The following is a 19,001-nucleotide window of genomic DNA, read 5'->3' on the forward strand; positions in this document are numbered from 1 at the left end:
TTAGGTTTGTTTTGAAGATGGAATGAGATGTAATGCATGAACTTGAAAGATACCTGATGATCAATAAATATGAGTTTTTTCCTTCTACTTTTTTATTTCTTCCTGGGTTTGGTTCGGTACAGTTAATGCTTATTTATGTGTTCAGTTTAGCCAACTAGTGAAAAGTATAGACTAACAGCATGCTCTTTAAACTCAAATTGGAATAGTTTGGATATTAAATATTTATTTAATTAAAAGTACTAATTTTTCTCAGTTGGCTGCATAATAGGCACTTAGTATATACTTATTCGTAACACATTTATATGTGCTTCATTGTTATAAGATGGCCTGATAGAAATGTCCATTTGTTTATTTAGATGTAGAAGATCTTTATGAACCCGTGTCAGTTCCATTCTCATACCCCAGTGGACTCAGTGAAAATACATCAGTTGTTGAAAAATTGAAACACATGGAAGCCAGGGCACTGTCTGCTGAAGCTGCGTTAGCTGGAGCGCGTGAGGATCTGCAAAGAATGAAGTAATTTATCAATCTTATAGAAAATTAATTGTTTAGATCCCCAAAATAATATAATTCATAAAAAGATAAAATATGGTAAAATATTTCATATACTGGAAAGCACAGTGTAGATATTTAATTTCAATAATATTAAAGGTATGCAGTATTTTTTATACATTGTGGATGTCGTTGATTAACATAAAATTCTGTAGTTTTATCTGTCCTCTTATATTTCTTTATAATTACTTTTATACTAATGATAATTGTTCTGGGGAGTGTGTTCCTCCTGAGTGCTTTTTGTTCCTTGATATTGCCTTCCTTTGAATTACCTTATTTCTAATAGATTTCTCCATTTTACTTTTTCTCTCCTGGACTTTTTAAAGTGTAGGGATTAATATTTTTTAGGCTTGTGGAAAATACAGGGTTGAAATTTTTGTTTTTAAAGAATCACAATATAATTATGATGAAGTATATAATCAGAAAACCAGCTACATAGGATGGTTTTTTCTAGTGAGTAAATTAACATTCTGCTGGCTTAGTACTTGTCAGAATTTAATGTGCATACTAATCATCTGGGTATCTCGTTAAACTAGATTCTGATTCAGGAGGCCTGAAATAGGTAGTGTCTGAGATTCTGCATTACTACCAAGTGTATATACCTCTAGCTTAACCTATTAGATTTGTAAGTTGGTTGCTGTTGCCCAATTACCCATTTTTGATGGTTTGCCAGAATGTCCAGCAGGAAAAATAGTATAGCTGATTGTAGTTTCCCTTTTTCTGAGATTTTATGCTGGGTAATCTAGTAACCAACAACTCTATTATGTGCCTCTTTACACTTCTCTCCCATATATACCTCATAGATTCTTGATGTGTTGTTATCAGAGAAGGAGCTGAGTTTTAGAGCCTGAGCAGATGGTGTTGATGTGTGTAAATAATTCCCAGTTTGGGTCTGTTTCTGCCTATATAACCCTTCCATGAGATACTATGGTTTTAAAGAATATTCATAGCATTGGAATATGCTATATTGATTCAGCTGCTAAAATAAGATTTTGGAACAATAGAAATAATAAAGTTGAATGAAGTCATAGTGTGCTTATTTTGTTCACTTGAAAGATAAAACAGCCATAGCCTGCAGTTGGCAGTGCTTTTGTGATTTGTAGAAGGAATGCTTCCAGCTGGGTTTGAATATGCCATTGCTTAAGATCCAGCAGGGGGAGCTTTCCGTGGCTTAAGATAGAATGTGATTTAGAAGGCTCATCACACCCCGCACTCCCTCCCCCCCCCCCCCCCCGCCCCCTTCCTCTTCCTCAGCCTCTAGCCTTTCCTTTTTTCATGGTCCAGTAAACTTGTCTCAAGGGTGTATTTCAAATTGATTACAGACAATTTGCTCAGGATTTTGTGATGAACGCAGATGTCAGAACCTGCTCGTCATCTACAACTGCCATTGCAGACCTCCAGGAGGATGAGGATGGCGTTTATTTCAGCTCATACGGGCATTATGGGATACATGAAGAAATGCTAAAGGTTAGAAAAGAGCACAAATGTACCAAATCCATACTAAAGGAAAAATGAGTAAAAAAGGTTCTTAATACATATGGGAGAACTGCTTTTTTGGTTCTTTTGAGAACTGCTTTTTAAATCTTTTTGGTGCTTGATAGCTCATCTTGCATTGAAAAGATTATAGAAGCATCAGAGACACTGTAAATTCTGTTTAAGATCATTATTAATCTTTATTATGAGATTACATTTTGCTGGGAATAGAACATTCGAAAAAATTGCTGACGATTTTAGTCTTCTCAAGAGCAACTTTTAAATAGGAAGAAAAATACGTTTGCCTTTTAATGTGTGAAGGAAATGATTAATTGTAGTGTTTTAATTAGCAGTACTGACTTTAGTTTGGGCGAATAATAATTCTTTGGTACAAAGTTAATTATAAATAATTCTCACAGTTGTTACGGCATTACTTTTTTACATTTGAAATCATTGCTATATAGAAGAATTTCCTAAATCAGATACTTGAATTTGGTTGGTTTTAAGTTTTATAATGGTAATGTCCATATAAACTATAAGTAGATTTCTAGGTATACCTGGTTATTATGTACATTTTATCATGTATTATAGATTATAAAATAGCAAAATGGTTTTTTAATTCAGTAAAACTGAAAATATCTAACTAGAGTAAAATAAATGTTGGAGTGTAAAAATTACTGAAAACTTCAATGTTTATCTCTGTGAATTTTAGATGCCACTACTTTTTTTTCTTAAAAACCAACAAACGAAAAATTCCTTTCTGAATCCTTCCTCAAAAGATTGGTTTATTTTACGGACACCCCAAGACTGTGTTCCTTGAAACATGGCCATTTAAGATAACCAGGGGTAGTTAATGAGTATATATTTTGTTGAGTCAGTTTTGCAGGATCACAGAGTGGAGGTTTGCTGATTAATAGTAATTGTAATTACTTGGGGTCTTTTAAGGCAATGTCATGTCATTTCTTTGCTAATGACTTGTCACGGTTGTGCTTTTTGTTGTCACTTGGGTAGTTGCATAGCATTACAAATAACAGTTATAACTGTTGCTAAGTAATAAATTAAGTCCAGAGTGAATTTGTTTAAAAGAAATTGACATACTCCATTTTCTCTGTTAAAATTAATTTTATTGTGTCTAGAATATTTCCTTTAAAGGAGTTAATCTAAGCCCATGTTTGCCGTTATAAATCACCCCATCAATTTCAATGCCATGAACCTTTAATGCTTTTGATATGGTAATTGTATTGGGTTTTTCAGGCAGATAAGGTTACTGAGACTCCTAGAAGATAGTACATCTGAGTGCTCTCAGTACAGTCATCAGGGAAATCCAGTTTGGACTTACTTCCAAATCTCTGTCCTGGACCTTTGTAGCTCTGTATCAACAACTAGAGGATCTTTACACCTGATGGAATATTTTAAGTCCTTTTGATGTACATATATATTTAAGAAGTTCCAGCTGGAAGTTTCCAGTGCTGTGTTTTCACTTTTAGAGAATCACTTAAGACTCCTTATTAATATAATTTTCCATGCCTTAATTCCCCTTTGCTGTTATACAATGTAACCACCTTCTCCTTGGAGATAACTTGATTAAGTCTTCATAGGAAATATGGATATATTTCATTCAAAAAGAACTATTTGTCCATTTTATGTTTTGTTAAGTTACATACTGTGGATGAATATGAAATGTGCCTTATATCAAGCAATATTTCTTCTATTTCTTATCAAAACAGTTCTTAGCACACATAATTTGTTCAAGGTTGTGCTACTACTGGAGTCTCACCTGATCTTTATAAATAAATTAAACTTGAGAAGCCATGCATACAGGACTTATTTTTATGCTTAGAATTGGCCTTGCTTTTATAACAATATTATTTGGATTTTTTGTTACTTACTAGTCACAGGTATTTTAATGACACTTTTTTGGCATATGTTGTGATTATAATTATAAATAAAGACAGTTTGTAATCTTATTTTCCAGAGTCAAGGTGAAGATAACTTTTTTGAATTCTAGAGATAACGGGATAGTAGTGGACATTAACTTTCAGAATCCTTTGCCACTTTATCTTTCTGAAGAAGAGTCATTGTTGCTAATGTTATAATTCGGAGATGCATCACTCTCCTTTTTTTTCCCCCCAAGTAAAACATTGTTCATCGTGGTGAACATTTATCACAGATTATAGTACCATTAATTTTTCATTACTGCATTTTCCTCATTGTATCTGCAGCTGACACTTGCATTCTGTCCACCTTCATGAGCCTATACATTTAAAACATACTGTTACTTATATAGGTAAAATTTATAATACATAACTTTTCTGTTGTCTTTAGTCTTATACTTAAATTTTTTTAATATTGGTAGGAATTATTCCATGACACTGTACTAGCCTTAAAAGATTGTCTTGCTTCTTAAGATTGGACCTCTAATTTTATTCTTTTGTGCTTCTTAGTTTTACTAGGTTAGTGCAAAAGATAACTTTATTTCTGTTTATTACCTTATTTTATATTGAAGAGTTAGTCTTTTGTTAGAATAAATTTTTAGAAATGGTTTGAGGGCTAGTCTTTGATTTGCTTGAATTTTCATGTTTAGTGAATTTTCCTCTCAAAAATTCATTTATTAAATTGAAGCTCTGCTATGTCTACAGCACTGTGTTTAGTAGACTTTGAATTTCATTGCACCAGTATGAGCATATGAGCAAAAGCAGATGGATATGTAGGAAGAGACTGGATGAAGGATTGTAGTTGAGCTGAGCAGCAGTGCATGGATTTAGGACAGGAGTTGGGATGCTAGTGATTAAGTTAGAGCAGCAGCGAGGCAGTGTGATTGGTGAGAGCTTTCCGAGTGACTGCCTTCTTGACTGATGTTCACCCTTTGTAGGTTTTGTTGTGTCAGCAAAAATCACTGGTTACAGTGTAAGAAGGGTATAAAAATGGTAGAAATGTATGAAATGGTATGTTTTTTTTAAAAAAGACAGTTTTTAAATTAATTAATACTATGTTTAAATTCATTTAAAACATGAAGTTCTCATAGTAATTCTTTTCTTTAAAATTTATTTATTTTTGGCTGCATTGGATCTTCATTGCTGCACAGGGGTTTTCTCTACTTGCGGCGAGCGGGGGTTACTTTTCCTTGCGGTGTGTGGGCTTCTCATTGCAGTGGCTTCTCTTGTGGCAGAGCACGGGCTCTAGGCTCAGCTTCAGTAGTTGTGGCACGTGGGCTCCAGTAGTTGTGGCTCGTGGGCTCTAGAGCGCAGGCTCAGTAGTTGTGGCGCACGGGCTTAGTTGCTCTGTGGCATGTGGGATCTTCCCAGACCGGGGCTCGAACCCGTGTCCCCTGCATTGGCAGGCAGATTCTTAACCACTGCGCCACCAGGGAAGCCCCATAGTAATTCTTAAAATACATTGAGGGAAAGATTTCAATTTTTAAAATGTGATTTAAAATTTTGTTTGTAAAGCAATTAGAAGTAATTCCATCAGAAAACATGGAATTAATTATGGAATTTCCCTTTTTTAGATCCAGCAATTAAGTAAAACAGCTTGCCTTTTAATTTAAGCCCCTCTTTGTACTTTTTTTTAAATCCCAGTATTGGCATAAAAGTTTTTTTGGAGGGTATGGACTGTGTAAAGTTTTATGTTGTAGTATTTAGTGTAACTACTTTTTTTTTTTTTTTTTTTTTTTAACCTAGTGTGAAACTGAAAACTAGAATTCCCGGTCTGAGTTATTTTTTATCATACTCATTTTACTCACTTGGCAGCAGAGCCCCTTACTGCTGAATTTGCTGTCAGCGTGTGTCTCAGCCGAGGTGATTTAAAAGGAAATCAGCTCTGTTCATGCACCAACATAAATGTTAGCATTCAGTGCCTGCCTTGGTCACAGGTCTTGTGAGACTCCATAGTGGAGAAGTCTTGCAATCTGGTCTGCGGGGCTCAAGCGATTGACTTTTAGGCTTATAGGCTTTTTTTTTTTTTTTTTTTGGCGGTACACGGGCCTCCCACTGTTGTGGCCTCTCCCGTTGCGGAGCACAGGCTCCGGACACGCAGGCTCAGCGGCCACGGTTCACGGGCCCAGCTGCTCCGCCGCATGTGGGATCTTCCCGGGCTGGGGCACGAACCCGTGTCCCTTGCATCAGCAGGCAGACTCTCAACCACTGCGCCACCAGGGAAGCCCTAGGCTTATAGGCTTTTAAGCATCATTTCCTACTACAGACATTTCTAGAAACAAAACAGGATTATAAATCAGATAGGTGCTGATCAGTGACTTTCTTAGGAAACTATACTCAGTTGAGCTTCATTTTTCATACGTAACTGTAACTTTTACATCTATCTAGTTTGGTTCTTTCCTCCCATATTTTAACATAGTTCTACCACAGGGAATCAGGCTCTAGATTCCAGGCCCTATTTAAAGGAGTAAAACATCATGTTCATCTTCTACTAGCATTAATTATCACTTGAAGTCTTACAGTGCATGTCAAGATGAAAATATGTACATTTTTAAGAACTTAGGTCTTATTTGACTTTCAGTGTTGTTCTTAAACGTTTTCTTTGTGTGTTGTTGCTATTTCCATCCTTTATTATTTTCTTTTAGGAAAAAAAGATTAGGCTTGGTTTTCCAGGCAAAATGTAGCTATGGAAACTAGAAGTGTGTGATAAATTAGCAAGTATCTTCCTTAAATATTTTTATTTGTTCAGACTATCCTGTAAACACAATGTCTTCCTCTTTCTACCCTAGGACAAAGTACGAACAGAAAGTTACCGAGATTTTATATACCAAAATCCACATATCTTCAAAGATAAGGTGAGTAGCACAGACTGCAGAATTGTACATTTCATGTGGATCTTGGGCAGCAGAAATCCTCTCTTAGGTCATCATTGTGATAGCAGTTGATTTCATGTACACTGGCTTTATTTCATGGAAAACTTTTATGATGCTGCCCTGTGGTGCAGTTTACTGATAACAGAAATGCTGATTGGTGCTGTCATTCAATATACTCTTTTTTTAAAAATTGAAATTAATTAAAATTAATTTTTAAATTAATTACAGTGACATAGCTTAGTTAAACTTTGCTTATCCAGATAATTTTGCTTAAACCATATTTTTGATTTACTGTGATTCCTGTTCATTTCAAATGTATAAGCTCTGTATCAAAGCACTTTTAATTATTATTTTAGTTTGTGTTAATTAGTTACAAATTAATAATTTTAAGAAGTCATTATTGGTAGGTAGGGTCAAATATTATAAGGTACAATTTATTTTATGTGCTTTCTTTTAAGACCTCATTTATTTACCCTTTTATGAGTTACTTTATTTTTTAAATTTTAAAAATTTTTATTCTTGGCTACAGTGGGTCTTCGTTGCTGCACGTGGGCTCTCTCTAGTTGCGGCAAGCGGGGGCTACTCTTTGTTCCCGTGTGCGGGCTTCTCATTGCAGTGGCTTCTCTTGTTGCGGAGCACAGGCTCTAGGCGCTCGGGCTTCAGTAATTGTGGCACGTGGGCTCAGTAGTTGTGGCTTGCAGGCTCTAGAGCACAGGCTCAGTAGTTGTGGTGCACGGGCTTAGTTGCTCCACAGCATGTAGGATTTTCCCGGACCAAGGCTCGAACCCATGTCCCCTGCATAGGCAGGCGGATTCTTAACCACTGCACCACCAGGGAAGCCCTGAGTTACTTTAAATTTTACAGTTAGTGTTAATACTGCCTCAGGTTATTTCAAAGGTGATCTTTCACTTTGTATATGGGTGGGTGTGTTAAAAATGTGTCATTTGTTTTTCCTCCCTTGTGAATTTTTCCATTTTTCTTCTTCACTTTCTCCTTCCCTCCCTCTCTACATTGGCATGGTTATCTAAAAGTTCAGGTTTTCTGTTTTTGTTCCTCCTCATTGGAAATTAGTCCACTAATTTAGTCAAATATATTATCGTCTCTGCCACTTATATACTTTTGCTTGGGAATTTTTCCCCAGTCTTTCTACTTCAAGAACATGTATATTGGTAACATCAGGTTTTTATAATTCCCCTTTCACCTCCATTTAAAAGATACTTCTATCAGGTGATTTCATGAGCTTTACGTGATGTTGCAGCAGTGATTAACAACCTTTATATGTTGAAAAGCTCTTTCCCTGATTTTTATGTTGTTTGGAATATCATGTAGATTGGCTTTTCATTTTCCATACCTGTTTCCTAAGAGCTGTGTTTCACTTGTGATCTAGCACAAGTTGGACCTGCGAAATTTATATGGTGCTCTGATACCTTTTGGCCAAAGTATTACCTATGAGGTAATGATGGTGTGTGTTTCTTTGTTTTTGCTAATTCCCCTATAGACAAATGATTATTTTATTTTTAAAGTATTAGTTTTTATCAGTTCTTTATACTTGACCTTTTTGTATGCTTTTTATATGTTTTTGCAGCAGAGACTAAGAATTTTTTTTATAGTTTTTATGTTTGCACCCAAGTGCTGAAACAATTTATTTAATATTTGTCTAAAAAACCACATTGTTGGGCTTCCCTGGTGGCGCAGTGGTTGAGAGTCCGCCTGCCGATGCAGGGGACACAGGTTCGTGCCCTGGTCCAGGAAGATCCCACATGCCGCGGAGCGGCTGGGCCCGTGAGCCATGGCTGCTGAGCCTGCGCGTCCGGAGCCTGTGCTCCGCAGCGGGAGAGGCCACAACAGTGGGAGGCCCGCGTACTGCAAAAAAAAAAAAAAAAAAAAGTTGCCTTATATTTACAGTTCAATTTTGCCTAGATTTTTATTTTATTTTTTCCTTAATATGTTGTATAGAAATTAACCATGTTCTAGTCTGGGAATAACTAGTCCTGCCTGGCTTCTTAGGAACCATCTACATAGTAATTTTAGACAGTGGTGAATCTCTGTGGGCTTCACATGTAAAATGATTTTTTATGTATAGCTGATTTACTTTGTTAATAAAGCAGAAACTAACACACCATGGTAAAGCAGTTATACTCCAATAAAGATGTTAAAAAATAAAAAATAAATAAAAATACAATGATTTTTTAAACCTTTCTGGTTCTAAAATTTTATGATTTTTGTTTTTATAAAAGCAGTATCATTTTCTTTCTTTGAGCCATCTTTTTAAAAATACTTTTTGATATGAATGCCATAAGAATTCCTTAAGTAAAAGTAGTTAGAAGTTTCTTTTTCAATATGCTCTGATAGACTTTTGTGTTATATTATATAAGAAAATACTGAAAAGGCACAAGTATTAGTAAACATAAGGTTAATCATTGGGAAATTAAGTAATTATAAATATTTCTATGTATATGAAGTACATCTTACTGGGTTCATAGACTATACACAGTCCCTTTCTGCTTTTAATTTTTCATTTGTAACAGTCTTATAGAAATATTGTATATATTATACATTTTTGGACAAAATACATGACCATGGAACACACAGAATGTTTAATTATTTTGTGTTCCACTTACTGCTTTCACTGAAGAGATTAAATCTGCCCAAGTCAGAAAGGGGCTTACTAATAAACAGGGAGTATTTTTCCTTAGTACTTTGCCTAAGGTGCTTTCATTTAATATATCAGTGTGTAATTAATTTTGCTTGGCATTTGTGTTTTCTCAAAAGTATACTGTGATGTAAAATATATGTGTGTCAATTTCTAACTCTTTGAAGTATATTCAGGATATAATTTTCTATAATTAATAATATTAAGTAATCTAGAGCTTTCATATTTTTAACTGATTTGGGATACTTTTCTTTATATTATACTATGACTACAGATTTAAAAAAATATACGACACATATTTAAATAGCATTTGATAATTTATAAAATACTTTCAAGCATGTTGTCTCATTGTTGCTATACAATATACCGATATGGTGTATTCATAGCAGGTATGTATTCATCTCTATTTTTCACATGAGGAAATTTGAAACCAGTAGGTTAATTGACTCCCTAAAACAGACAGCTAAAAAAAAAGCAAACAAACGCAGGTTTTAGTCCTAGTCTAGTGCCCTTAACCCTGTGTCACTACACTTTGAAACTGTTATGTTAAAATAGAATGAGTAATTAGGGTGGGATTCATTAGTCATATTTTAATTAACACTATTTTACATATATAAGTCATATAATTTCTGTGTGCCATGACAGAACATGTTCATGAAATTATTTAAATATAGTTCTTTTAAAAAATGTATGAAATAACATGTTTTCTTAAGTTTTATTACCATTGTTTTTGTTTGCTTTTATCTCCATTAGGTAGACAAATTTCATATCACAGCACTAGCTTCTGTATCATATTATTTAGTGAATGGTAGAGATTTATTTTTCGGAAAGGTGCTTATAAATTTAAAATGTCTTCCTTCCTTCATTCCCTTCTCCCTCCCTCCCTCCCTTCCTACTTCCTTTCCTTCATTTCTTTCTTAATATTGTTTTAATTCACAAAGCTCCTGTGGAGGACATATGGTTTCTCAGATTTAATTTAACTTTGGGTGGCGTAATTGTGTTATCACTCACTCATAATTAATTTCTATTTGTAGTTCATTGAAGAAATTCACAGTTAGGTGCCTTTTTTATGCTTTTGATTATTATCTAAGTTAAAATTGACGCACTTTTTCTCTTTTTTTTTTTTTTAGAAACAGTGAATCACATTCCTTCATCATTTTATAAAATAATGTTAGTGTATTCTGTTAGCATTTCTACCTCTTTCTTTGATTCTACCAGATTTTAGTTTATTTGCCCAACTACCTAAATCTGAGCTAGATGTAATAAATAATTAGTATATAATTTAAAATATAATTTAAATATAGGCTTTAAAAAGCAGATTGACCTATTATGTTTGAGTGCTACCTTTACAAATTACCAGCTCTATGATTCTGGATCTGTTACTTTCCTTGTCTGAGGCTCTCCTTCCTTCAGAAAAGGTTAAAGAAGAATTTTATATATATATGCATATGTGTATAAATTATATATGTGTGTGTATGTATAGTCTTAAAAAAGAACACACACTCTAATTGGAGTAAATGATACATACCCTTCTGTACTTAGCTTTTGTAGCTCAGCAATTTCTCTAAGATAATCCCTTATTAACATTATTTTAATGGCTCAAAAACCCAATGTAAAATTGTCCATAAATTGTTTTAAGTTATATTAGAAATAATGCTGCATGTAAAAATATAAAATATTAAAAATCTTTTTATAAATATGAGAGTAGAATAATAAGATAAATTCCTAGCAGTGGCCTCCCTAGGTCATTCTACCCAGGATGGTTTTAGTGCTGCCAACTTGTCTTTCCAGAAACCTGTGGGTGTTGATATTCCCAAACACCACTGCCAAAGCCCTGTGCTATCAAACTTCTAAATTCCACACTGATCTTTTATTTATAATTTTTTAATTTTGCAAATATCTTATTTCAATGAAAGTTCTTGGGAAGTTATCACTTACTATTGTGTTATATATGTATATTTTTTGGGTTTTTTTGTGTTTTTTTTTTTTTTGCGGTACGCAGGCCTCTCACTATTGTGGCCTCTCCTGTTGCGGAGCACGGGCTCTGGACGCGCAGGCTCAGCGGCCACGGTTCATGGGCCCAGACGCTCTGCGGCATGTGGGATCTTCCCGGACCGGGGCACGAACCCGTGTCCCCTGCATCGGCAGGTGGACTCAACCACTGCGCCACCAGGGAAGCCCGTGTTATATACATTTTTATATTATATGCCACATAATATTTCAAACTGATATACTATAACCATACTATAAATATATATGCTCTGTGTTATAGTATTTTCTTGATGTTGTGGTTAATATATTTTATTTGTAACATTAAGAAAATAGTTTTGCTTGCAGTGATGTTGTATAGATTGCACCTTACAATTTTAAACTTTCTTGTGTGTGAAGTGGTTATGTTAAAATGTGCTGACTCACCCAGATAGGCCACATGTGCAGGAACAGTCACATTCTCCCTGTGGAGCCATCTGGGCCACGTCCTTCTTAGAGCGGTAGCCTTTTGGCAACCTTATTTCTTCAATAGAAATTAGACTGTTTAGATTCTGTCTCTTCTGGAGTCAGTTTTGGTGTATTATATTTTCAAGATAAAATGGAACAGGGCTTCCCTGGTGCGCAGTGGTTAAGAATTCGCCCGCCAGTGCAGGGGACACGGGTTTGAGCCCTGGTCCGGGAAGATCCCACATGCCGTGGAACAACTAAGCCCGTGCACCACAATTACTGAGCCTGTGCTCTAGAGCCTGCAAGCCACAACTACTGAGCCAGCATGCCATAACTACTGAAGCCCGTGTGCCTAGAGCTTGTGCTCTGCAACAAAAGAAGCCACCACGATGGGAAGCCTGTGCACCACAACAAAGAGTAGCCCCCGCTCGCCGCAACTAGAGAAAGCCCGCGTGCAGCAACTAAGACACAACACAGCCAAAAATAAATAGATTAATTAATTTTAAAAAAAGATGTAATGGAACAGACTTCACTTACACTAGTAAACAATACAGAAGATAAAATGTGTAGGAACAGACTTAACTAATGTGCAGGACGTAGATGAAAAAGATTTTTTAAAACCCCAAACTCCTGAAGAACATAACAGATGATTTAAACAAATTGAAAGTCATACCATGTTCCTGAATGGAAAACACAAAATAAAATTGTCTGTGTTCCATAAATTTATATTTTAGTGCAATCCCTATAAAAATGCTAAGACTTAAAAAAAAAACAAAGAAACCATAGACAAGCTGATTTTCTTGTTCTTGTGGGAAAATAAACATATAAAATTGTCCAGAAACACTGTGAAAACAATTGGCAGTGAGGGTGGACCAGCTTTACTAGACAGAAATTCTGCCAAGCTTCTATAATTAGAATAATTATTGGTACGTGATTGTACAGATTAATGGAGCAGAATAAAAATCTAGAAATAAACCAAAATATACACAGATCTCCAGAGGGATCCCTTCCTCTCCTCTGTCATGTGAGGACACAGCAAGAAGTCATGTCTGTGAACCACAAAGCAGGCCCTCACCAGAGTCAACCTGTGCCTTGATCTTAGACTTTCCAGCCTCCAGAACTGTGAGAAATAAATTTCTGTTGTTTACAAACCACTCAGTTTACGGTATTTTTGTTATAGCATACTGAATGAATTGAGACAGGGACCTTCAGCATTCACTAAAATTTCTGTGTGTTTTGGTCTGTCCTCATGACATAATCACCTCCAAAAGGCCCCAGCTTCTAATACCATCACCTTGGGGGTTAGTATTTCAACATGTGAATTTCGGGGGGATGCAAACACAGACTGTTTAATAACATGTTGGGACAATTGGTTAGCTTTCTGAACAGAAGTAAAGTTGGAACCATACCTCTTAGTGTATACTATGATTTAAAAAAAACAAAACTGTAGTAATGAAACTATAAATGTACCAGAAGGAAGTGTGAATGAAATAGGAGAGAATATGGGCTAAGTTGGCCTAATTATGATCAAAATCCAGAAGCCATTAAAAGAAAAAATTAATGAGTTTGACTGTTAGTAAAGAATTTCTACATAGCAAAGATCAGTTTAAGCAGAATCAAAAGGCGAAAAATCATATGCTGAGAGAAAACATTGCAAGTCATATTACAAAGGTCTGCTCTTCACTAACAAAGAACTCTTATTTGATAAAATTTGATAAGAGAAATTTGGTAAGAGAAGGACTAACAACTTGGTGGAGAAATGGAGAAAGGCTAAAATAGATGGTTCACATAGAACTACAGATGGCTGTATAACATGTGAAATATGTTGCAAAGCCTCATGATAATGGAAATGCACATTAAATCTAGACCAGTATATCATTATTTTGTACTTGCCATATTGGCAGGAATCTGAAAGTTTGATTATATGGGCTAGTGTCACCTGTGAGGAAATTGGCCCTTACACATTGCTGATTTGAGTCTTCATGAGTAGAATTGCCATATGGCGGGTAATTTATGTTTAGAAGAATTACAAATATGTATATTCTCTCTGACCCAGTGTTTTTATTTCTAGGAATAGATTTACTCCTTTGTACATCTGTAGAGTTACTCATGTATGAATGGGATTAGGTATAATGTTATTTACAGCATTGATTGTCATGGTAAAATTTCAGGAACTACATAAATGTCCATCAGTAGAGAACTGGATCAGTAGATTATGGTACAACCATGATATGGAATCCTATACAGCTATATAAGAGAAAGAAGTTCTATAAACTGATATGGAAAGATCTCTAAATTATATTGTTAAGGAAAAAAGCAATGTGTAGCACAGTGGGTATAATATGCTTCCATTTGTGTAAAGGAGGGAAGGAAATACATATATAGTATTGCACTGTATATGCATAAAAATTATTTTGAAGGATAAATAAGAAATACACTTTTTGATGTTTAAACTGTATGAATGTTTACCTAGTGAAAAAGTGATTGTTGAAAAATATAATAGATTCTTAATTCTAGTTCTATTTTTCTTACAGTAGCATTACTCAGAATAAAATCCAAGGGCTTTATGTGATCTGACCCCTGCTTAACCCTGATCTCACCGCCAAGGAACCTTTCTCACCCAGCTCAGCTACAGTGGCCTTCTTGCTTTGCGTGGAATCTTGTGCTTTGCATTTAATATCTTCTATGGCTAGAAGACACTTCCTCCAGATCTTTGCCTGGCACACTCCTTTACTTCATTTCCTTCTCTGCTCACATGTATCAGAGAAGTATTCGCAGACCTATCTAAAATTCTAAAAGAGTGTGTCCCCCGCCCCTTGCTCTAACGTCTACTCTGTGCTTGAGTTTTCTTTATAACACTACTATTCTCTGTTAACATTCTCTGTTCTTTATTCTCTATTCTTGGTCTGTTCATTGTCTCCCCCACAAGATTGTAAGCTCTATTAGGACAGGGACTTGGTCTTGTTTGTTGCTGTACCCCATCACCATGATCAATGCCTGCACTTAGTAATGCTCAGTGAATACTTATAGTAGAAGACTACTGAAATAATTTCATATTTTGAGACAAGTATATAGGGTTTCAGGTCATAGGTAATGAAAGACTTAAGGCACTACAGTTTTCAGTAATTTCTAGTGTACCTCTGAGTATTTTGCTGAATGTGTTTCCTTGGCAATTAGTTTTTGTTTTTTACTATGGACCAAGCACGTTTCACTATACTGTTCTGGGAAGAACCGTGTAAAATTCTTGATTAGAAATAATTGCTCCCTGCCTATCCCCAATAACATCTTAAATTTGGTTCTTCTTATTTCTTTCACCAGTGATAATGAATATCATTTTTAAAAATTAAACTCTCAAGTTACTGAGTTCTAGAAGCCAGTTTGTTTTTATTGTACCTGTATTATTAAAATGAGTTGAACATTTAATTTTGGAAGTGGAGGGGTTATGGCAATATTCTATACCCATGATTCCTTTATTTTTTTTTACATATTTATTGGAGTATAATTGCTTTACAATGATGTGTTAGTTTCTGCTGTATAACAAAGTGAATCAGCTATATTTATACATATATCCCCATATCCCCTCCCTCTTGTGCCTCCCTCCCACCCTCCCTATCCCACCCCTCTAGGTGGTCCCAAAGCACCGAGCTGATCTCCCTGTGCTATGTGGCTGCTTCCCACTACCTAGCTATTTTACATTTGGTAGTGTATATATGTCCATGCCACTCTCTCACTTTGTCCCAGCTTCTCCTTCTATCCCCCTGCCCCGTGTCCTCAAGTCCCTTCTCTACGTCTGCGTCTTTATTCCTGTCCCGCCCTTGGGTTCATCAGAACCATTTTTTTTTTAGATTCCGTATATATGTGTTAGCATACAGTATTTGTTTTTCTCTTTCTGACTGACTTCACTCTGTATGACAGACTCTAAGTCCATCCACCTCACTACAAATAACTCAATTTTGTTTCTTTTTATGGCTGAGTAATATTCCATTCATGATTCCTTTATAACCATTTTTAAATTGTACTGGATCAGGCTATCTTGCTTAATTCCTGCCACTCAAACTTGAGAAAGTTTATTTCTGTTAAAATTTAGAATTACTAAGCCTAAATTAGAGCATACATACAATAAGGAAATAAAAAAGAGACTAATTCCCCCTTAATAAGTCTGTGGGAATTGCTTATCTCATATAAAACATTTCTTAAATTTACATTGTTGCATCTGATTGCAGCAGACTGTGGCCAAAACACTGTTATGAATTTAAAACAACTTAATGTAATTATATTTTCTATTTCCCCAAAGAGAAATTATTACCATATCTGATCGGTAAAGTTTAAATTTTGTTATCTATTCCTAGCCAGAAACATCATCATATATGAATAGGATTTAAAGTATTAGACCTTCTCGATAACATCTGTTTTTTTATTACACCAGGTAGTTTTGGATGTTGGTTGTGGAACTGGAATTCTCTCTATGTTTGCTGCTAAAGCTGGGGCACAGAAGGTTCTTGGAGTTGATCAGTCTGAAATACTTTACCAGGCAATGCATATCATAAGGTAGTTGCATTTTATGGCTTGACTTAAGATTATTTTTAAATTTAATGATTAATATCAATTGATTTTCTTGTCTTTAATAGCTATCCAATGCAGACTCAAGACACTTGTCTTTTAGTAAAAATTCATTCCAGAATAATAAGATTTTAAGTTGGATTGACCTAGACATGTTTGAGCTATGAATAATCTTTTCATTGTTCTTCTCGTTGATGAGAATTATTTTTATATAGTTTTCTGTCCTTCCAATTATGGCTATAGATATGCTGATTACAATAATATGAAATTAGAAATCATGGACATATAGGGCAGTGTTAGAAGACTTGCTACAAAACTCAATATATCAGTAGTATTTCCTTTAGCAAATAGCAGTTCAACTAAAAAGACTAAGGATTATCTTTTTTTTTTGACAACACTAGCCCTTGTGCCTCCTCAAATTAAAATAAGTAAATTCCAGGATGGCTACAAACTTAATTATGTTCTCTAAAAATATCTCCTCTCTTTGAGGAATTAAGTTAGTTAGGTTAATTGATCCGTGATTGATTTTACAGTTGGCTTATATCCTAGTAAGAAGACCTTCATTTGAATTACAGCTTTTAGAACTAGATTTTGTTAGCTGTGTACTTAACCAAAGCATGTTACATTTGGAACTTTGGAATAATTTCCAGAATAATTTTAATAGCAGGCTTATTAGTGATTCTTTTTTCCCCCAGCTTTATTGAGACATAATTGACACATAATATTGTGTGAGTTTAAGGTATAAAATGTATTGCTTTGATACATGAATATATTACAGAATGATTACCACCATAGCATTAGCTAACACCTTCATTGTGTCACATGAAATAATTACCATTGCTTTTTTGTGTTGGAAACATTTAAGGTCTACTCTCTTAACAGCTTTTGCCATGCTTATGTTAGATTCTCGGCAATGATTCTTAAATGGTCCTCCCCACTGATACATATGTTTTATTCTTAAAATTGGTTAATATTGATCATTTCTGATTCATATAAAATTTAATTATGTAAAATGTTTAAATTTTTAGATTTTATTGCATTGAAGTCTAGTGTTGTGGTTAAGAGTGCAAAGTTTGAGTCAGACAGGTTTGAGCCCTTGCTCTTTCCCTTCCCTGTTGTTTGAACTTCAGTTAAATTATATCTAACCTCTTTGAAACCTCAGTTGTTCTACTGTCAAAATGAAAATAATGATGACTACCTCATATGGTTATGAGTAAGGTAAATAAGTTACAAGTAAGATATGCACCTCAGTCTCTTTGGCATATTGCGTGCCCTGGCATGTAGTAGGTATTCAGAAGTTAGCAACTGTTATTACTAACAAGTACCAAATTAATGTTAATGAAAAAATGACATTGCTCTTGCTTAGATTTTTTCATAGATAGAGGTTTGTGGTTATTATTTTCATATTAGAGAATATGCATCTATGTTGCATATGCATATTCAGTCCATAATCTAGTAAAGTTTTTTTTTATTTCTTATGTTGCCATTAACTACAACATCATCATTTTGGGGGTTCTGTAAAGAGCACCCTCTCTTGCTTGTGCATTACCATCCAAACAGATGTGAGAACCACTGTCCCAAAGAAGAGATTGTTTTAGATGAATTATCAAAATTTTATTGTTGTGATAGTAAGATTACAGTAAGATATTTCTATTAGAAATTCTCATCTTATGAAAGACCATGTTCATTTATGTATTCATTTGTCATTTTTGATTTCTGTAAGGTGAGACTAGATGTGCTGTCATTTTAATTCCCTTATGGAAGAAAAAGATAGTGATAGCACTCATTTTATTTTGTTTTGTTTTCATTTTATTTCACAGAAGCCCTGATTCCTAGTGACTTTTTAGAAATATGTTTGTACAATGATTATAATCAAATTCATTGTGTATGAAATTTAGTGCTGGAGTGTATGGAAATTTTGCATGAGAGCATTTATTGAATGAAAATGACTTAGCATTCAATTCTAGGTACTTAAATTTAACAATAAAAGTTGCTAACATTAACTTAGTACTTACTATTTAATTATTTTTTGAGGTAGGTACAGAAACAGTACATATATATATATTTGTTTTTATAGAGATTAGAAAATTGAGACACAGAGACTATGTAACTCTCCTTATTTGTAGTGCAGCCAGGATTAGATCCCAGGCAGCCTGACTCCATGGTCCATACTCAAAGCCAATTTACTATGCTGTCTCTCCATTTCACTACTCACAGTGCATGTATTGGTTGCATTCAGTAGTTTGCTTTACTTAGAACCTATAGAGTTTGAAAATCAGACCTTTTTGTTTTGGATGAGCCAACATTGTACTTTTCTTCAAAGATGTTCTCCTTTGCCTTTTTTTCCCCCACATCTTTATTGGAGTATAAATGCTTTACAATGTTGTGTTAGTTTCTGCTGTACAACAAAGTGAATCAGCTATACATATACATATATCCCCACATCCCCTCCCGCTTGAGCCTCCCTCCCACCCTCCCTATCCCACCTCTCTAGGTGGTCACAAAGCACCGAGCTGATCT

At 34.8% G+C, this 19,001-nt stretch overlaps 1 protein-coding gene across 1 annotated transcript in view; it reads left to right on the plus strand.

The window, feature by feature from the left end:
• The window catches only part of PRMT3 (protein arginine methyltransferase 3), a 136,005-nt gene that overhangs the window by 12,304 nt on the left and 104,700 nt on the right, over positions 1–19,001 (plus strand). The window contains exons 6-9 of the mRNA XM_082845357.1: positions 357–516; positions 1,875–2,019; positions 6,749–6,814; positions 16,348–16,469. Of these exons, the coding sequence (XP_082701483.1) occupies positions 357–516; positions 1,875–2,019; positions 6,749–6,814; positions 16,348–16,469 (493 nt within the window). The remainder of the gene's footprint in view (positions 1–356; positions 517–1,874; positions 2,020–6,748; positions 6,815–16,347; positions 16,470–19,001) is intronic.

This window comes from Leucopleurus acutus, assembly GCF_964270905.1.
Source record: "Leucopleurus acutus genome assembly, chromosome: 8".
NCBI lineage: Eukaryota > Metazoa > Chordata > Mammalia > Artiodactyla > Delphinidae > Leucopleurus > Leucopleurus acutus.